The sequence below is a fragment of the Neodiprion pinetum genome, chromosome 1 (genome assembly GCF_021155775.2).
Source record: "Neodiprion pinetum isolate iyNeoPine1 chromosome 1, iyNeoPine1.2, whole genome shotgun sequence".
Classification (NCBI taxonomy): domain Eukaryota; kingdom Metazoa; phylum Arthropoda; class Insecta; order Hymenoptera; family Diprionidae; genus Neodiprion; species Neodiprion pinetum.
The window spans coordinates 33,691,177-33,713,392 of NC_060232.1; the positions used below are offsets into that span (position 1 = coordinate 33,691,177).

Here is a 22,216-nt window from a genome sequence, read left to right on the forward strand (position 1 = left end):
TTTATCCCCATGCTGATTGAGAGAAAAAATAGGCGTTTAATAATGACATTAAAATAAGCATTGCAAGTAATTGGTGATATGGGTAACTGTTATATTTGATCGGATTAATTACTTTATATAATTATAATATGATCGAAGCGATTGGTATTTTTCTTTTTGAACGAAATGCTAGATAATAATGTGTAGCGATAGTTTACTGAAATTTAAATATTTTTAACACGTAACATGTAAAGTATGCTCCTTTATTCTTTTCTATTATAATGTAATATGAATGTATTGAGTGTTTAATACCAGTTTTACTGACTACTCATTATATTTCTTCTGAGAATCTATACATCCCCTATAGATATGTAATTGTTATGTTATCATAGCCGATCCATTTCCAAATAAATGTAAGTTTGTAGTTTTTTTTCATTGCAACTGCCCATGCGTAATAATACAATACTCACCCTAATTGGAGTATGGTAGATGATAATTGAGTGATTCGATATAATTTGTAAATGCATCAGCTAGAATTTTATGAGGATATTTACTGAATATCGGTTTTTACTCGATTCTAATATATGTATATATATTATTATGTAATATAATATATAATCGTTCTGTTTGCTACCTGCTACAAAATATTTAAAACAATTATATTCATATATAAAACAGTACTCTTATAAATAGTATTTTCTTTTTCTCCCTACCACAAGAAGCAATATATATTGTGTTTGGTAAATTATAACACTTTTTAGGCATTAAACTCAAAAATCAACATTTTTTTATCGCTCCTGTTTACACCAGAGCACGGAAAGAATTTACCATCATGGAACAATGACATGAACATTTTGTTTTTTCTATCACACCAAGTGGAGTATACAATTTGTCTAATTTTCACAAAAATGAAAACTGCATTGTTTTATACCTTATAAGCTATATGCCGACATTGCTTTATGATTTTTTAGATCAGACTTCAATTTTGACTTTTCGAAAAATTCATAGAATCGTGGTTACATTATGAGAAATTTTGGGAATTTCAGGTATAGAATTTCTTTGAAACTCGTAAAAAATGATACTCCATTCTCATATCTCTCAATAAGATTCACGCATAATATTTTGTATTATCACAGACTAAAACATGCTTTGGTCTAAAAGAAAAACTCGATTCTTTTGAATCAAATTAAGTTTCAACACTTCGATATAATTATCAAATAATAAGTTTTGATGACTCTTACTCATTACATAATACTTTTGAATAATTATCAAATATTTTATCTTATTATCTTCACCTAATGTCAGTCCATCAAATAAAAAATGGATTTGCACGTTTTGCAATGCATAGAAGTGATCTTTCGACATTAAATTTATACAATCTCAAACTATTTGCTTGAAATAGTAATATTCTATCTGTCACAATAATGATCCAGAGTAATTTTGAACTTAAAAAAAGGCACTCGCGATACTGATATTAAATATATTAGAGGTGATATCAGAATCGGCTGTGTCATTTGAAATAGGTGAGGAAGTGTTTTGTGAAAAAAGTTAGTATTCAAGTGGTAAATCTCCTTTTAAACAAAATTGATAGTACGGATAAGTGACAGCTCATATTTAATTTGTTTACGATCTGAAGATATTATCGACGGTAATTCCAGAATGTCTACCAACCAAAGAAAACAAATAAAAACACAAGTACTCACAGATCTTAATAAATTTTAATATTGTTATATGCTTATAACATTTCATAGTTCTCTTATACCTACACAACACGTAATATTCATTGAGGTACTTATTTCATATAAATAATTCCACGCTTCCGTTTATTCGATGAGTAACAAATTTGCACGTGCGAAATCACGGGTTATGTGGCTAAATAAAAAGTAAAATTTACGTATGAAGTAACACTTAAATACCAGTTAAATACAAGAGAATACTGATGCTATGTAAAACACATCTTTAAGTAGTGTGAAATGATGGAGAATTTATTCAAATAATAATAAGACTTTTACAAAAATATGAAAACTCAAGTAGTTGATGATATAAATACTGAAAAGCCCATAATTAATTAAAAATACGTAATACCTTCATAAACAGTCAATTATAAAAATTTTAAATCCTGCCTCTTGATGTTCTTAAGTAGATTTATAAGTAACTATAAGCATGTGCATGCGAATGATATTTTAATGAATTTGATAAGCTGACTCTATTGTTTAATGAATATTCCCTCGATTAATCAAATAAAGTTTATGATTAATGTATCGAAATCTCGTCTCTATGTTCCATTAGTTCCCTTTACGATGTCGGTCTTAAATCTCATGCTTATTACAAATTTTTCGAGGCAATCCATAGGCGGCATCAAATGTTTTACCTGCTCTTATTTCACGTTGAAACATGATCAAATTAAATATGTACGTTGAAGTACTCATTCTTTAACTGGTTTCGCTGTAATCTGTCCAGTACAAATCTAACGCACTTTAGGTCGAAATATATAATTTCGCATTGAAGAGATTGAACAGTATTGCGAAATGATAGTTATCTTATGAAAGTGTTTTCGGTATTACCTTTAATTTGCAATATCGGTAATTTCCAATGCAACATCGATGACATATAATAATTTGCGGTTTAAGGTTTTCGTCTCTTCAAAGTTTGAATTGGACCCAATGCCTTCGTTTATGAACCTTATCTGATATAATAATAAGATGGAAAAAATTTCGTTTTTCAATAATTCGAGTCCCATGTTTGGAACCAATAGGTCCACATTATTTACCACTTCTTACAAGTATCTGGTTTCGTTTAGATCCCTAAAGTATAGAATATTATTATTTAACATACATACTTTAAAACTCTGTGAACTGTGAAACTGATCGTGCTTTCTGATTGATCTTAAGATATCGGATTAGATTCGTACTTTTCAAGCTTTGTGATTATTTATACAAATGTAAATGTGTACATAGAAATGTATGATAGAATTATGTGTTTACGTGAACAATATCTCGTGTATTTATAGAAATAATAAATGCGTTACGATTTGTCGTAAAACATATGTGTCATGTCTTCGACTCACCAATAGTTTGAAGATGGCTCCGTCAATAACTTTTACACTGTAAATGATTTTCACAAAGTAAGTACATACAAATTTTTTTGCACCGATAAATCCAAGCGCGTTTAATACAAGTCGAAGAATCCGGTTCCAATGTCGACGTCGAAAAAACTTCTTGAATATTCGTAAAGTCTGAAGTTTCAATCATCCCCAACCTAGATTGTGCAGCGTGATTAAGTACTCCATCAGGCCTTTTTCGCAATAAGAGCATCTATGAGCCTCAATTTGGCCTTCGCCTGTTTGTAAGATTCGTACACCGTAGTCACTGGAGGCCCACGATCTTCGCGTTGCATTCTTCGCCCAGCACGTGCCTCAAATTGAGCTTCTAATTCCTTCAACGCTCGGCGGAGACGTTTTTTTTCTTCTCGAGTTGTTTGTTGTTGTATCAAAAGTTCTTCGCTATGAGAGAATACAGTAATATAACTAAGGATATCGAATGAAATTAAGGAAAAACTTTGAAACTAAAGTAAAAATTAGCAACTATTGATGATAAAAAAAAGTCCCATACTACAAAATATCAATTAGTTATTGGAAATTTCAGAAAAATAGAGTATGAAAAAACTCACTGCGGTAGAGCGTGAAGGCTTTCGGCGCCACCACGGCTACCCTCGCTGCTGCTGTGTTGACTGTCACTGTCAGTTGGTAGCTGGTCCGTGTTTTCAATGCAATCTAAAATTCCACGATGCGACATATCCGGTTCACTAGCACGTCTCTCGCCGTCAGCAGCATTAGTAGGCAAAGAAGACGACGTGAAATCCATTGCCTCGTGTTCGAGAATAGTCGCCAACTCGGACACACTGTCTTTGTTCTTATTCTGAAATTAATAAAAAGACGATCATTTAAAGATCTATATTTTCGAGCCAGTACTATATTAGTTTCATTCAAATCTAAAGTTACAGTACACTTACCGGTCCAGCTCTGATCAGCAATCTTTTGAGGGTTCTGTACCGATCATACAGCGGTCGCACGACGTCTCTATCTTCCTTTGAAACAGGTCTTCCAAAGGTCCCTTCGATGTGCAGCAGTGCCTTTTGTACCGCAGTTTTCTCATCCATAAGCTGTTCATAAGACAAGTCCTCCATGTTGTCTGATCTGTCGCACTTCAGCCGTTTGTCGCTCAACTTTTTCTCAACTTCTATCACCATTTCTTGCATCAATGCTGTCTTTGACTTTTCGCTATTGTTGTTGTTCACTTGATTACCAAAATTTCCTAGTTTGTTATTTGCATTTGCCAACAGAGCGCCGATTGGATCCTCTTTCAGTAATTTATGCTCCTTTCGAAGCTTGTTCAATTCGGAACACAGGCGTTTGATGTCACGGTTGCTCATTTTGTCGGAATGGCTGGGACGATATCCAAAGTTTTCCTCAAACTCGTCCTCGTACTTCTTGATTTTCTTTTTCAGACCATTTATGTGTTTGGTCAATGTCTTTAGACCTCGGTCAGGCATGTCTGGAGCACTGGGCTGGACATCATTCTCAGAATAAAATCTGCGCGGTACAAGCAATGAGTTGCGGGGAGATAACATAGCTTCCACGCGTGCATTTGCTTCATCATCCTAAAAAATCGCCCAGTTTTTACTCATCTTTTTCCAAGTCCAGATTAAAAGTAAGCTCTTAATTGTAACATTTTTGAAGATTTCCAAAGACTTCGAATATTAACCTGTTGCAATGAAATTACGTGACAAGCCACGATAATATGAAAACTTTGTGTACGATCATTGAAACTTCATTTCAAGGAGTCTTATTCTCTGTATTGAACAAAATTGTTCATCAAAACGATTCTCCAGAAAAGTTATTCCATCATAACACCTGACACTCGAACAAGAATTAAAAACTGAAACTCACAGGAGCTTGTCTATGCGTGAATCCCCAATTTGTTAGACTGGGATTGCTGCACTCGTCGAGTTCGACCGTCGGAGGTCTGGCTGGCGATGGCGAACGGCTCGGTCCACTGCTGAGCATCTCCAAAAAACTTTGTCCACTGGCTTTGTTGTGACTATTGGTGTGATTTGATACCGAGTAAATGTTTTCCGTCTCTTCTTCATTTTCCTTGAAAAATAACATGCCGTTGTACCGTCATGTTAATTTGCTGCAGGTGTTTGAATCGCCGATCAATTAATAGTACAGACATATATCATGCACGAGGCTTTACTCATTAGTTAATTACAATGAAACTGTCAAAAAAGTGTTAATCAACGAGGAAAAAGACGCACATCGGTATTCCATATTATTTATCTTCAAGTTAGAGGGCTTGGGAAATTTGATGTTCCGTGTGTACCATGGGTACAAATTACAGGCTTCAAATGGTAAAAAAATCATAGCATAAAGTATCGTTATTTACGATATATTCTCAATGTTATCGTGGCCGTGATTAGGCGACGACCGCCAAACTATTCGCAAGTCTTGTTTGAGGGGCGTAATAGCAAATCATTTCCTAGGCACACAGTTCCGATGTATATATATTCAAAGGATTTAGAATGCAAAATATGTTTGAAAAACGCCGATTATATCTAGGCCCGATATAGCCGGAGGTCAAGTTAGTCATTGCGCGCAAGTGTGTATAAATAAATAAATTTGCACATCAAAGAGACGGAAAATAAACGAACTACATATAAACCGTCCAATTTTCGAATAAGGACTCGTTACCCGATCACGAAAAAATCGATGATCAACGAGGAACGGTTTATATACCTTGCTCGAGCCTTGATCGCCGTCTTTCTCCCCGTGAATCCTTCGCCTTCGAGCTTGTCGTCTCCCCCTGGGTGTCACGCTTCGGCTGAAACGCTCGCTGCTCCTGAGGCGTTCAGCATCGCATTCGAATCTCTCGGCCGCAAGAACTACGTCGCAAGGCGAAGGAACCGGAGACGGTTTGTTGGATACCGGCGAAATGTTGGTCCGCTCGTGGAGCGGAAGACCCGCGCATCGCTGGAAAAAAAGAAACCGATTACACCATGTTACTCGATGCGTGAGTCGAGCTCCGAGATAAAATATTTCAAGCACAGGTAACTGACTGATTCGTCGACGTTTCTTATTTCAGATTTATCGTGCGAACACGTGCAAAAAATAGAGGGTGAGCTTCCGAGTTGTGGAAAAATTCTAGAATTTAATACAAGAATCGCGAAATGTTATCACATTACTTGTGTTTCGGTCATAAGATTGACGATTGATAAATCAGTGGCATAAAAAAAAGTTACAAAATATAAGTTATTACATTGTTAGAAACTCGATATTTATGTTACGCAGTTAGCTCGTAACAATCGATGTAGTTACGTTAAATGACAATCGTTACATGCATTTTCCAAGACCTCCCCCGACTATTTTCACATTTTTTACCGTCCGTAATTATCCGAGCTCTGAGCGATAGTAAAACGTCTACAATCGACACCGTGTATTACTGGATGTCTCGGTTTGAAACGAAAGTAAAATTACCGAATCTCGTTCAAGTGGGAAAAAGAGTCGATAGATTTACGAGCTTACCACTCCATGGCCCATATCCTGGCCGGCTTTTGGCGGCAAGTGTTTCGCGCTGTTGAAATCTTCGTGACTGCTTACACGACGAATGGAATCCGCACTCTTGCGTACTGGTTCTGGGACCCGTTCTTCGCTGTTACTTCTGTAAAAAAGGAAGAAAAAAAAAATCCAGCGATATCACAGATGCAGCAACATTGGCGTAACAAAAGAACTGGTTCAATTTCAAGGCGTGCTTATTCAAGCCAACGCAACGTCGCGATGCAGCAGCTTGCAGATTTTAATCGTACGTTATGCAGATCAGGTATCGCGTATCTCTTATAATATACGTTCGTTAATTGGGAAGGGGCAGTTTGCCGACGAGTGAAGTTGGTATGGAATGTTCGAATAATGTCTCGTTATACTGTGCAGGACGTATCATTCAAATTGCGTAATTATATATTTATTGCCGATCATGAATTTAAAACAATCGGCGCAGACACAATGTGCCATTAACCCTTTTTCAGTCACGCAATTCCGTTACGTAAAAATGCAAAATGATTCAGTAATTTGCATGGTTGACAAAAAAAAAAAAAAAAAATTGACAAGAGAGAAGGGCAGAATTATAGTGGCTTCTGCGACTAATGGGGTTAATTAAAATTCCCTTCCAGCAATATCTTTCGCTATTATAAATCGTAAGCTCCGGAAGAATCGCGGGTTCTCGTTAGCACTAATTAATCGGTTACCTAACTAATTTTCGCTCCTGACAGCAGGACTCGCGTCGATCCTTGCGCTTCCTCGGCTTCAGCGCGCTGAGGAACGTCGAACTCTCCGATTCTCTCAGATTATCTTTCGAACCTTTATCGCAGGCTCTGCAATCGTTTGTAATAACGCCGTTAAACGTTGTGTCTCTGATACTGTAACAGAAATAAATCGGCACATCGTTAGTAGGGTGAAAGACGAAATTTTATAATATCTCCGAGCACGGATCAAGACAATAATTAATTACATATACACGTATATTGAGAATATCATGCAGAGTTTTTGAAAAATTTCATTTCCATATACACGTGAGTCACAATTTTCATTTCGACGAAGCTGAAGTTAGTAGCGTTATTAACGTAACGAAACACCAAAGAATAATTTGATGAATGACTTTGAAAATAAGTTGATTTTTCAAAATATGAATATGTTTCGTTTATTATGGTTTACTAAATTGCAGATAATTCTAAATGCGCGAAGCGATTTCCTAAACACGCATCGTTACGGTAACGTTACCCCAACTTCAACCCCGTTTATAATCACGGCTCACAGCCCAGTAACGGTCATAAAATCTCGTCAATAATCGTGAAGAGTTTTGAACACGTATAAGGTTGTATAAATGTTGCCTGCACTACATATATTAGCGGTTTATGACCATGATAATAATAAATACGACGATGACGTCTAATGCACGACACACAATACGATGATAATTAACAGAAGGTAGCGCTAAAAAATTATATTTCGTAAGAGAGCGAATCACTGTTCCACATTCGATATGCAATTGAATTACAACGATCACATATATTATACACGTAATATCTAACAAATTATAAAATGACGTTGTTATTATATTCAATTTTTAAATTTACACGGAAACGTGCCTAAGTATAATATAATAATTACATATCGAAGATAAGTTTTGTTCACATTAGTACGAGTTTTATTCTCCTCTTCCCTTTTCCTTTGCTCCTTCAAGGTAATTCTACAAGAATTCCAACGACGCGACAAAGCCGACGACATACAGTTATTTCGGAGTACTAATTGCACTTATTGTTAATCATACATAAATTCTATGGCACACGGTCGAATTTCTCTCTTTCCCTAATTTCGCGTGACGATAAATTCATCCGCAAAATGACGAAACTAAGGATTCAGCTATACCGTGTATATGTATAACACAATATAAATGGTGTATGGTGTACAGTATAATACATACTTGATTAGGGTTCAGTATCGTGTGCTTGATAAATTAGGTGGTGAAATATTCATGTGATAACGAATACGAGTTTCCTTCTCCAGTACTGCAGTACCGGTGTAAAAACGAATCTGTTAGCTATTGTAAAAAACATTTATATATTTCGCACTCTAGCTATATTAAAAACCGATCGATCAGAAGAACCAGCAAATAAAACCGTCGATTTTCAAACAAAGTTTCCTTTATATATTTATATTTCCCACGGTTAAAACTGATCATCAATCATCGAATTAAAAATAATTCTCAATTTGCAATATCACTTTTCAAAAAAAAAATCCCGCCACACTTGTTCGGCTAATTTTTTCACTTCTCTCCACGTTGTCTCATACGAAATTATTTTACATTAGGAAACTTTCAACGTTCGCACACAGGCATTTACATACACGTACGTAATTACGCATATACATCTATAATACACACGTATACACTTGAGCAAGAACTCGTCGAGCTGTACCGACGTGACGCGCGGCGTCGATCCGATACTTTCGAACCAACGAACAAACGAACGGTACGAAAGCCGGGGAGGAACTGTGCCGGCAAACCAGTCGACCTAAAGTCTATATTCGTATCGTGCGAGTTGCCGGGCGAGGAATAGAAGGAACGCGCTGCGCTGCACGCGTGTGTTTCTGTGTTGGAGGAGGGAGGAGGGAGGAGGGAGGGGGCGGGAGGGGGGGGGGGAACGTCGTGCACACACGCACGTCACGCTTGGCACGCCGCGTTTACGCTCGGCGACACGCGTGCAGCCGGCCACCGAAGCTACATTGCAGCTTCGGCGGCTTCTACGTGTAGCTGCCAGGTTTGCAGTGTGCTGGCCGATGATGCGGCTAGGCGCGCGAGTGTGCCCGCATATGTTAATGACGAGTATGCATGCACGGTAGAACCTCGTTTATAAATCCGAGGTAATTTCGGGGAGAGCGTCGATACGTCGGACGAGTGAAATCTCGAACGATGTACTGAAATCGTGCGTACAATGCAAGCCGTTGCGATGTTCTCCCCTTGGCTTGAAAATTGGAACTGTCGCGGTTAACATCTCACTGAGATAAGTTTCATTTGTTACAGTAACTGGAATAATTCGGTGGAACAGGTATCGTTGGAATCAGTTGTTTGAATATTGTTGGGATTACGAGAAACGAGGTACGCGTAAACATTTTGCGATATCGTCGATCCTTTTTTGGTTATTGTAACGCAAAATCAGTTTGTGAGGTTTACTCTACTTTTTTAGTTAAATAAGACTTTAAAGTCAATTTATTGTCGCACAAGCGTTAAATTTTCGCAACAGTTGCAAGAAAATATAGCAACAGTGACCGTAATGAGACAGAATAGCAACGGATGCTAGACTTTCCGGTAACAGATAGAAAACTAATTTTCATTTTCTACCTAGAACTATACTTTTCGATTGTGGTAAGAAATGAAAATAGTTAAGGACTGAGCGGTAACCGGGACTAAAAATTTCTCTCAGTGCTCGCTATGAAATTAAAAATAAAAAAGACAAGAATCTTTTACAAGTTCACGCGTGTTCAAATAAAGTATCGCAATTATAAATGACGGATTATTCGGTTTCGTTGAGAGTTCTCCGTGCCAAACGAAGATAGACATCGGTCGATGCGAAGTGATCGGATAACGTGGAACCTCGGTTAATCGAAGGTCGGATAAGCGAGGTTCTACCGTACATCATGTATGCTGCATTCGTAATATTATGTGAAAATTCAACAGGCTTCGAAAGCTCAGCGGTACATAATAATTTTCCTATACTATCGTTCTTGATTTTTCAATGCAGAGAAACAGGAAACCACAGATAACGATGTTATCACGGCTGTGCGACTCTGGTTTGGGTTCATTTCTCATTGTTAGGCCTGAGTTCAAAAATCTCGGAAAATGTTTTCCCGAGCAACCGTGAGCACAGGACCGAATTTGGAGAAGAGCGATGTGAGCCGAAGTCTCTTTTTTAGGTAAAATTTGTTAGCGAATGGTAGTCAAAATATGAAAAAAAAATCACTCTTCTGATAAAAAAAAATGTTGCCCCAATTTCATGAGGCATTTTTTCTTTTGCTTCCTCATGGAGGAAGCTTTGTGACGGTGAAATTTTATTATTTATTTTACCGAAATCACTAGTGATATTTCGTGGAAAAAAGCTCGCACAATTCTATTCGCCTAACGATATAATTTAATTTATATAAAACGATATCTACGTATATTCGTTGACAGGATTGTATTGGTCTCGCAATAAATTATTGAAACACTGTAAAAATGAAAATTGTTTATCTTGTTTGAAAAATACTTAGCGGCCTTTAAATACGGCCCTGTCGGTGAGCAGGGTTTATTCGAATTCTCGGAGTATCGTTCCTCCACAGCCCTGCGATCGATCTTATAAAGTGAGACGGCAGTGGAATCGGATGTAATAACACGATGTACAAGGGATATTTTCCAGCTGACCCTGAAACGACGGAGTACAGGTACGATTGAAAATATGCTGTAACAATAAAACGATTGCCTGCCTCAGGCGCCCGGATTTTTCCGCTGTAAGGAAAAGCTCACGGTATATAATTTTCTTCATCGTACGTACATACGTGGTAAAAATCAGGTTGACGTAACATTTGTTGTACAAGAAAATCATCGAGCGTAACAGTGATCGCAGTCCCAAAGTCGAGAATTGGAACATGAGAAATGTCCTGTAAGTTTTCTGTGAAACAGGACCCACAATTCACTGTTATGAAAAGATAAATAATTCCAGACAATTTATAAAAATTCCTTTTTTGGTGTGTGATTCGCCAAATAAATATCGGCTACGTGTTAAAATGCGTAGTTCGATGACGTGTGATTTGCACACGGGACTGTTTTCGTTTTTTGTTATTCTTTCGAGAGTTAAAAAAGAGACTAAAATAATCGTTTTTAATTTTGTTTCGTTGTTTCTTTTTTTAGTCACCGCGGTGGGTGTGTGTATGACGTATTAGTCACGCGTGTGGTAACCATGTGACTGACGATCGGGCAAAGTGCGAAATATCGCTTGACGAACCTGCAGGATCTATTCAGGCTATTGAACGAATACCACAATAATTTTTTCCCTCGTCAATAAAGCTGGTTTCAACGAGTCATTCTATGACATTGTTTGAACAAATTCTCCAAGAGATATATTTTTAATTGTATTGTATCAATCGTTAGAATAAATTTATCTGTATTTCTTTCTCACCGACGAAAGTATTCAATATTAGTCAGACTACTTTTGCCATCAAAGAATATCTTCAATTTGTGACAGGAAAATTTGAAGAAATAAATATTTCTATTCTCCCGCACCCATATAATTGAAAAGATTTGCAACATTTTGCGAAATGGTTCTTCGATATCACTTGATGATGCCACTGCCAGTGTCACGTAGATGAGATAAAAATATGACACGTAATACTACATACATATATAAATACGCACACGTACACACCCCAGCCATATGTATGTATATATAACGGACTCTGGCGAGGCAGAGATTATACATCGAGATTTTGTTATTTTTTGCGCGAAGACGGAGGTAAGTTTTGCCTTTGAAAAATATTGTAAAGCGAGTCACTGCGCAGTAAAATAGCTAACGTTGCACATGATATGAGTTATAACGTGACTGTATAAGCTGTCTCTTCGGCGACGTATGTAATCACAATGCGAAGTCGTACAACTGATCGCTATTCGGTCGATACTGGTATATTACAATCTACCTCGAAAGCTCAGGTATTATTCAGCAGAAAGCTTCTTGGGTGACACAACCCGAACCGTCGCATCGCCCACGTAATTTTTTTTTTTTTTTGTAATATTCTTATCAAATAAGCTCTGCTCTTGTTCGTTAAATCTTGGCAGTTAAACGGCTAATCACGTGTTTCGTTTCATAATAATTCTCCGAATTGTATGTAATATGAAAAATATCACAGCGGGTGATGACGTTTACGGGTACGTCAAGAAGTGATGAAAATTACGATGTACGTTCGAAGTTGACGCTTAATTTAAAGGTATATAGACTTACAAGACGGTTTTGCAGAGGATGCAAGGAAATCACGAGTGATATCGTTTGTAATTGCTAATTATTGGTGGAAATTATATAGATGATAGAAAATAGAGTATCATTCTTTATTTACTGACTTATGTTCCTACTACGTATAATAGCGTAATTGTTAGTAGCTGCAATTATCGTCGGTCGTACTACGCGTAGGTATTTCGATCATGCGGTGACAAGAGCGGTAAAAACGTACCGATATAATTATTGCACGTTAAAAGGTTCAAATAACATTCCACTGCGTACAACTTATTATAGAACAAGAGTATTGTGTGTGAAATTTGGAAAACGAGTCGTATTATTCGGAATCTGCTTTAAATTCATAATTACATTACACGCCGTTACGTGTCTCTCTGGCATTTCATTGTCAGAGATCTGCGGACGAATATGTTTTCCTTACAGAATGAGTAGGTAGGTAAATCATATTTATCATATAACGACAATAATTCGAAAATATATTTTCCAAGCCCTATTACGCATGAATTTACCAAATACCAAAAACAAGATTGCTCATTGTTATTATTACCTCATTGACGGCCATCCGTTGTATTTCATAATTAGTCGTTGCGTAACCCTTATATTTACAATTTACAATTTACAAAGAAGATGTTAAAAATGAAATGATATTTAATAAGGTGTCATTTCAATGATCCAAAGAAGATTCATCTCCCATCGACTTCCGGCGTGTGTGTTACGTGTGTTTGTTACAAAGAACGGGGAACTCCATTCTGTCGCATCGAATTTCCGCCACCGCAAGCACAAGTTACTCATTCTGCCGTTGATCATTCGGTGCACCCTGCAATTCCCGTCACCTTCCAATCGAAATAATATTTCGTCATGCTTAGGCACCCTCAATGTAACAGGATTGTATCAAGTTGGCGAATTGAAATCGATCTTTGTCCACCCGAATTCTACCACGCTCGGTTTCTCGACTGCAAAATTTGTGAAAAAAAAAATTTAAAGCAGATGTACGAAACACTTTGGGAAACTGTGAAAAATGACGAATAATTCGAAACGGCGAAGAACGTCAGACGATAGATTTCAATAAAAAAAAAAAAAAATAATAAAAAGATCTTAATCCTAAAAAATAAACATTCCGTGAGATATTTCCCGGTTATGTAACAGCTGCGGAGTAAAATTACAACTTTTTTGATGGTTTTGGGATAACGTTTTATCTACATTCCGCATTTGATGTACCAACACATTTTTGCACTGTCTGTATACCCGTTCTCATATACCATATTGCGTTGTATATTTCATAGTCACACAGGTGTGCAATAAAAAATGTCCGCGCGTTATCCGGGAACTGACTTGCCACGGAAAAACGACAGTTGTATACGATGGATTCACGCTACCGATAATAGTTCCCTTGACTTTGGCCTGCGTGATGTAAAATATACATGTATCTGTAACTGTGTGCTTACAGAGCTGTTGAAGAAGGGAGGAGAGAGAAAAAATAGAAACAGAAAAGGATTTATTATTATCCGTGACAATGTTGGAGAAAACGGAAATAGGTAAGGAAAACACTTAAGACTAATAATAATAAGTAAAAAGAAAATAAGTAAGAGAGAGAGAGAGAGAGGGGCCGGTCAGCTTTGAAATATACCCGCACAGATAACTACAAAACCGCATAAATATCTCTTCTACTTATTAAATTTTATCTTTATACCGAACATGCGTCTCTTTATCTTTCTATTTTCGGATGTTTATTTTTCTCGCGTGAAAGAAGGCAGCTGTTAAGTTATCCGCGCAATATACAATAGAGTGTACATACGCGTAAAGTCCACGTAATCTTTCGATATGCGGAGGAGTTTAATTTTTTTTACATAATTTTTATTCCATTTCGAACAATTTTACAGCTTTTCATGATCAAGTTTTTTTCTAAAAATTTTCCATTCCATTGTTTCGACTTTTCTATACATTCTATACCTTTAACCGAAATTCTATTTTGCACGTGTTAAATCGTTAAAATAAAAAAAAAATTATGAACAATTCGGGATGTAAAATGGTGTAAAACTTTTTCTATACAACTTAATATTGGACAAGAATAGTCGAATCGTAATGGTAAATAGAAATATGTCTACACGGAGTTGAATTGTTGAAAGGTACACGAAAGATACTAACTTTTGAACGGTAATTGATGGCTTCGTTGGTGAAAAATATACGCAATTCAATTGAGAAAATTCAATTTCTTTTATAAATCGTTGAATTAAAAGAGTCGCATGGTCAACCAATGGATTGTTGTACGGTTCAGATTTCCATGATGCATTCGAAAATCGTAAGTTACGAATTCCCGTCGCGTGCTGCACAATGCACACGTCCTTGTTCACTTATGCATGATCGCCCAGTTTCCACCGTGGAAATATCAATATCAGCATTCGTCAGGTCAACGTTCTTTCGCGAATCCACGACGTGTTTGCGCACAGCAACTTTTACCGCAGCAGCGACTCGATCGATTATTTAAACAAGTAATCGCTGCTATCAACATCTCGGTGTGCAGGTATTACGCGTACGTGTATATATATTATATATGTGCGGTTCGTACTTCGCCGACGCACGGTTATAAAAAGAAATTGTGCACCGAGTGCAATAATGCACCCCCGTGCAGTTATTGACACCTCCCGACGATGTTATTAGAGCAGAAGGTATAATCCGTGATATTTTCAACAAGGTAATCGTCATCGTCATTATCATCGTACTCCGCTATTTCGAAACGTGTTATTTATTATCACTTTAGTTGTATTTACGAGCAACATGCGATTTTCGCATTACAATGCAGTTGTAAAGATCGGTAAACAACCAGTGACCGGTTTTGTATTCGTAAAATTTTCGCAGGTATGTTTGCGAAAAAAAAAAATCACCCATGGCCTCAATCATACCTCAGGTTGGATTTCTTGCACAACGATAAGCTGTTACAGTCATCCAAGCAGACAAATTAAAGCATAGATTTTTAGCATCGAGAACATTTTCAACAAGCTGATTTTCAAAACAATTCATATATCCCATGTAAAGACAATATCAATCGATAGATTTCCAATCCCTCGCAATATCTTTATTCGAGGAAAATCCTTCGCGATGATTCCCCCACGGAGTGCAATCCCTGTAAGTCGGATAAGAAAATGAAAGACGCGTACAGCGATTGAATGAAATCCATGACCGAACTGCAGTCGCAAGGTTCCCGGGCGTCAATAGAAATTATGCAAAATTTATCCCAGTTGGCATCAGGCCCGACAAAAAAAATTATAAAGTGTATAACAATTCTTGCCTCATTAACATTTCGCCGAGTATTAAAGCCTTGGCTTTTATTTTTAGCTCGTTCTCACGCACGCGAACCGGTAAAATTGGCTTTTCTGCGATACGCGCGTACATACCTACCTGTACATAGGTGTGTATATATATATATATTATATATATACACACACGATGCGAAGAGTCTGTAAGTATCTCCGGGCGAATCGAAACTCGAAAATAGTACCAGCCCTCAAACATTATCGCTTATAGATGTCGTGCACCCAGCGGATATCCCGTGCGAGCTTTTAAATTGTCAAAAAAAAAAAAAAAAAAATTGTTAGAATCCAAAGACTCGGATAAAAATATACCTCAAGGTTGAACGGGCGTAGATATTTAAACGAACCTACATATAGGTATGTATATAATACGCGATATCTAGCAAGATACATATTGTCAATCCGTTACAAACTACGCAGCTCGTCTAGTTTCTGCCACGGAAACGATGGCAATTTAATCCGTGAACAGTCTGACTAGGTATAAAATACCCCGCGATTTTAACGTGACGATCGTTCATTCGCCGAAGGTATATAATTATAAGTGTAATAAACGTTGTTGCCCCATCCTGCCGAGCAGTATAATGGAACTTGTTATAATTTTTACTAGGGTGGCAAACGTGCGGTTATAAAATTTTTATACATTCAAAGACGATGTAAAATGCATCGCGGAAATATGAATTGCGCAACGATGAGCTTGCGATTTCGGTGCGTAATAGCACAAGCGCAGCTGGTTCTTAAAACAAGCAGCATAAGGTGTACTACGATTGGTATTCGAGGTGGGCACACTCAATTGGCGTTAGCTACAGTTGTGTTTATACATTCCCTGGTCTGGCTACCAGGTACATATTGTATTATACGCTGTGTAAACGCGATCAGATTCACTGACTTCAAGACTTCGTTACGCAATCTATGCTAATTTGTAACATTCAACCTAGCGGCGCGGTGGGCTGAAAATATTTTATCGCGATGTACGAATCGCTAGCTTTTATGTTACATCTATCGGTATAAATTTGTGAAAAAAAAAAAAAAAAAAAAACGTTGACGGTATACGAAGCTACGGGTTTCGATGAGAAACTTGAAATAGTTTCTGACGGAAGAAAACCGTTCGATTGAAATTTCAGCAATTTTTTCGAGAATCCGAATTGAAGATCCGATTATTCGCACAGTGATAATTGAATGACCCCAAGTGGCGGTAAAATTAATCGAAGAATGCCGGTGTTCAGGTTTCGCAACCAATTAATTGTACCACTGATTCTCCGCTCCGTTAAAGTAACCTTCGCATTGACTGAAGTTTGGTACAAGAGCCTCTAAATACTCGATGCTACGTATATTTCCTGCAGGAAATTCACCAGGTTTCACGGTCAACCTGTTCCAACAACCAAATGAAAAAAAAGACGTGGCTGAATAGGTTGAGTTTATTTTGAGAATTCTGCAAGCATGACACGCGCTTGCTGATTTAGAACTTGACCTGAAGTCAATCCATACCCGAATCAATTACTAGTATATACTTAAGGATGAGTCGACAAAGTGATTTATGCGTCGCTGAAAAGTCACGTGTGCACGTGTTCGACTGTCTCCATCTGTGCAATCACCTTTAAAAATTCATCTAATATTTTTCGTCAAGGCGTGCCAGTTTGTTGCTGAGAGAATCAGCCGGACGCGAATCTGCGGCCGAGCTCAAAACCGCATGGTAGACATTATAGGCGAGAGTACCGGAGCTGTGATATTTATACGAGCATCCACACAGGCGTGGTCAAATATATGTATACGATTTCCATACATATTACGTATTTCGAATTAGCGAAACACCATCGCCTCGGGGAAGGCGATTTTTTAGCCACGGAATCGGACGAGAACGTCTACAAACTCTTGGTAGGTACTTAAGAATCGGCTGCAGGCTGTTGTATACGGTCAGGGTAAAGAGCCTGTACGCTGAGAAAAACGTTTTGCTTTTTTAAAAGCACCGATTTGTAGACGCAGTCTGTAGAAAATTTTCTCCTAGTAATAGAACATTTTATTGTGAATACCAAAGTGAATGAAATGATTGTTTAAAATTGTAAAAAAATTTCATTGAATAAAATATACTTGTAAATGCGAAACCTCGATTTTAATTTAGTCAATTTAATTAAACAATACTTTTTCATAGTGTTATCAAAATATTGTACACCCTCTGGTAGATTCAACTAAATTGCTTCACACGGTTGGCTAAATCTGTTCGTTCGTAAAATCTAGTCAAATTTACGAAATCATGAGCGCTATAAATTGACTACCGCTATCAAACAACAAGTTACATCGCAAATCTTCAAAAATAAATTTTGTCCAAGTGGCAAAATACTTTCCGTGGCAGGTAAAATATCCTTTATCGCAAGAGAGGTAAGATAAACAGTTATTAGTAGGGGCTCCAGGCATCTGTCTAGTATAATCGGCAGAACTAAACGATTCGTGGTCTAATACCATTCAATCAGCCTCTAAATTTACAACGGCACATTTCTTTCTCGTTGTTTGACGTGACTCTTAAATCATGTAGCATAAATTACAGTCAAACGATAAACGAAGTCAGTAAAAAAAATCAAACGATAGTTTTCCAATCTTTATAAAATGATTTCACTGTATCGACCCGATCTCTCGCAATATCGACAGAATCTATGGGATTGTGATGCAAAACCTTTTCTCAGACATTATAAAAACATTATATTTTCCGTCCATTGTAAAAATAAACTAAACTTTCTTGGCCGTGTGAAAATAATGTTTGGTTGTACGTATATCAACCGTGAAATTTTACTACCAGGACGAAATTTTGGTCATTAGCACGAAATTTTTTCTTTTCCCGAGTAGGTATACAGGCATCCAATTTTGAACTCTTGCCAGAATTACGACGTAACGCGTCGTTCCCACGCTGATTCTGCCAGCCAACTCGAAAGCTAGACACACTGCGTAGTTTCGAAAAGTTGAAAATAATTCGTGCAAAAATATCCTCAGACGGTAACGTAATAGTCCACCTGTCGGTCCGTTGGATTCTTACGATCATCCCGATCTAGCATTTGCCGCAAGTGTTTAAGACGTGGCCGAAATCCAACATTCGCCGTTTTTTACTTGGTCTCGGTCTGCAGGTTAAACGGTTTAGTCGATACCGGAGCCGCGGACGCAGGACGCGGTTACGAAGAACGGACCTTCGATCCTCGAGGTCGTTATTGTTCCCTGGATGCGTGAACGAGGCAGGCCTTTGGTGAGTCATCCAACGCCGCGTTGAAAACGGAACGAGATGAAAGTGAAAAAATCACAATTCCGCGACACTCGCGACCTTCCACCTTGTTGGCGGCCACGATTTTCACGCTAATATTCATCCGGGTTTCAGCACCGTCGTCAAAGGGTTCTTCCACGATCGATTTAAGCTCGCAGCCCTACTTCGCCTTGTCTCGTCTCGCGGGGCGATCGAACAATGCAGATTTCGTGGTGCGAGGCACGACTTCAGCCTTTCTGCAAGCTTTTCATTCTTGGGAACGTTTTTTTTTAAATTTTTTTATTCTCTTCAACGTCGAGCCACAAGTAGGGAGATGGTCACGTTAAGAACCGTTCGTTTCTATCGTAGACCTTATAAACCGTCCAATGTGAATAAACGTTACTTGGTCAACGTTACTGCATTAATTCAGCAGATTTGACGCAATTAGGTTTCAATCCGATAACAACAGCGATTATTGTTTGCCACGGATGAGCCAGCGTCTTTTATTTGGTCAACAAAACAATCAGGACGGTTCCATCTTTGACGGACAATTAATTTATCGCATCTATTGATTCGTATGGTGACGAAAATTAAAGAATAAGAAACGATCCTATACCTCGAACCGAGTCGTTATCTTACAATTGTACAATTAATCAGTGACCGTATTAATGATCGGAAACTTTATATTCTCAAAAGTGACAAGTAGATACATCCGAGTATAAGAAATAAATACTGGGAGTCAGGTTTTCTGAGTGATAAAGTTTTTTTTTCTTTTGAAATTCCGTCATCTGTTTCGTTCGAAGGATCGAATCTCTGTAAAGGTAACCTCTGGAAAACTGAAAGTCGCCTCTGAAAAAGCCCCTCAATTATCAGGCGAGTGTAACGAATAACGAAGCTGCCGTATCGCGGACGTTTCTAAAGTCACGCGAACGGATCGACGACGGTTATTAATTGTTAAAGAAACATCTCTTCAAGCGGTTTTCTTGACGGTGGATTTGACAGTGCAGTCAGCGTTCTTACACGCCGTGTGAAAACAAAGTTGTTAAAACACATAGGTATGTGTGCACGCATTGTACACGCGGAATAACAACCTGCTTGACTGACTGTCTTTGAAATATACGCTTAGCGGGGAATCGACTTGAAGAGGTCGTAAAATGAGAATAATTTTCACTGTATACATGTATAATGGAAACTGATCGTACCGGTCGGTACGACTGCGGATAGGTGAGCCGAGAGTGATGAAAACCGAGTGAATATGTAACAAGGTTGAGTGAATCGATACATTGGTGTGGAAATTAAAATATGTTGTTTCTTTTTTTTTATCCGTATATTTAAACAACTGGTATAATTATCAGTACCTAATGTATTTTCAGAGGTTTGAAAAGAGTATGTAATCACGATTCGTATACGACCAAAGTAAAGCCGATTATCATCCGAATCGGTGAACCAAAATTTGTGAATAACTGTGAGTCGGGAAAGAGATTCGAAAAATGTTTATGCTGCGATTTTGGAAGCAGCGAATATTCCACGATCGAGGCATTTCGTCAAAACTGGTTTTCAACCCTACGGCGAGCATCGCAAGCTGAATAGTTATTCCCTGCAGAATCGGGGTTGCGTGAGTGCGATCGGGAGTTGCTAAGTCGAAAGCGATGGGTACGAAAATAGACGGAATAATCAATTGCCCTTGTGGGTAATTCCCCAAGGGACGTCGGTTTCAACGTATACTTCGAATATGGCTCGTTGATGTCGAGTCGAATGAAAATTTAGAAGCTTAATTCACAGAAGTGCCTGCTGACACATGTAGTATATATTAGGCTTGTATACGATGTCGTTGTACGTAGATGCGATTATTAGGACTGGATAGTGGATTTTAAAACGTCGTCACGAGTCTTTGTGATAATTTGTATATTTCATACTTTCGAAAGTACGCGACGAGTCAGGAATGGGAATATTTTCAAAGGTGATATTTCGCATGGGGAGAATAAATTGAAAATAGAATTATCCGTTTAGAGAGGGACTCGGCTAACTGCAGCTTGGAGAGATTTTCTTCCCCCTCTGATCAAACAGAGATAAAAATATCTGAAATTTGAACAGCGCAGGTTAATTCGATCGCTTACGTAACTTCTTTTATTTGATCCGAATCCAACCGCCAGAAGTACAACATCTGGCATGTTCTGACTTTCGGGTGTAATGTATCGCACGTTGTGTACAACGATCTTTACCTGCGATCGGTCGCAAGTTTAATTTTAAGACAGCGGGGTTGAAGTTCCGAATTTAATAAGTTCCGAAAACGACAAATTCCTAATATTTTTTGTCGTCAAACTTAAAATAAAGGAATCAAACTTTTACGAAACATCAAAGTTCCGAAAGGACAAAATGCCGTAAGAGCGTAACTCCGATAAGTCATATTTCCGGAAATTTGCAAATGAGAAAATTTAATAATACATCGAAATTTCGAACGATAGATTTCCACTTCTGTGGATTTCAGGCTTGGTGAAATTTCACCATATATTTTGATCTTTCTTTGTTTTGAATTTTCGATGCTCTCAAGTTCGGAATCCTGATCAACCTGATTTTCGGTTTATCCAATTTTTTCCACTCGCCCGTGGACTAAGCTACGCTGCGTGAGAATATTTTAATTTTCCAAATTTTACTCCATTGAAACTTTATTTTGCTTTATCGTAATTTGAATGATCGAAATCTTGCATTTCGGAACTTTGACCCGTCGATTATCCGACCATTCGAAGCTTTGTGATTTCCTAAAAGTTTGATTTCTTCGCTTCAGGTTTCGCCACCAAATAATTCGGAATTAGGCGCCTTCGGAACTTCCACCAGGCAATATAACACATTACACTGCAGTAGTAGATAAAATTGCGGAACGATGTAAAAACAAACTAAAAGAAAAGAATCACATTCTCATATTATATGCACTTTAGGAATGTCGAATACCTACACACCTGCAATTACTCGGACTGTGATAATCGCGGATAATATAACCGCGACGACGTGACATCGGAGCGTGCTGCATGCAGCATCTATTATACGCCTCGTTTAAACAAGCCTGATTGTCAGTGGTATTTTTATTATCACCAGTTGCCTCGTGAGTCCCAAATCAACACACCACACA

General features: G+C 37.8%; 2 protein-coding genes and 1 long non-coding RNA gene across 4 annotated transcripts in view; 2 read left to right on the plus strand and 1 right to left on the minus strand.

The window, feature by feature from the left end:
* Positions 1-228: 228 nt before the first annotated feature.
* Positions 229-22,216, minus strand: part of LOC124222925 (protein FAM13A) — a 42,893-nt gene continuing 20,905 nt past the window's right edge. Inside the window, exons 5-11 of the mRNA XM_046634437.2 lie at positions 7,276-7,446; positions 6,560-6,695; positions 5,774-6,007; positions 4,928-5,131; positions 3,991-4,638; positions 3,649-3,896; positions 229-3,481 (exon numbers count right to left, since the gene is read on the minus strand). Coding sequence (XP_046490393.1) covers positions 3,268-3,481; positions 3,649-3,896; positions 3,991-4,638; positions 4,928-5,131; positions 5,774-6,007; positions 6,560-6,695; positions 7,276-7,446 — 1,855 coding nt within the window. The 3' untranslated portion in view covers positions 229-3,267. The remainder of the gene's footprint in view (positions 3,482-3,648; positions 3,897-3,990; positions 4,639-4,927; positions 5,132-5,773; positions 6,008-6,559; positions 6,696-7,275; positions 7,447-22,216) is intronic.
* Positions 9,523-11,781, plus strand: LOC124223002 (uncharacterized). 2 transcript variants are annotated; one of them, XR_006884171.2, is made up of 3 exons: positions 9,523-10,498; positions 10,832-11,220; positions 11,469-11,781. It is a non-coding gene; the product is annotated as an uncharacterized lncRNA (long non-coding RNA). The 2 variants fall into 2 exon arrangements; XR_011176859.1 differs by having other exon boundaries at positions 10,832-11,002.
* Positions 18,875-22,216, plus strand: part of LOC124223010 (uncharacterized) — a 51,270-nt gene continuing 47,928 nt past the window's right edge. Inside the window, exon 1 of the mRNA XM_069134345.1 lies at positions 18,875-19,095. Coding sequence (XP_068990446.1) covers positions 19,072-19,095 — 24 coding nt within the window. The 5' untranslated portion in view covers positions 18,875-19,071. The remainder of the gene's footprint in view (positions 19,096-22,216) is intronic.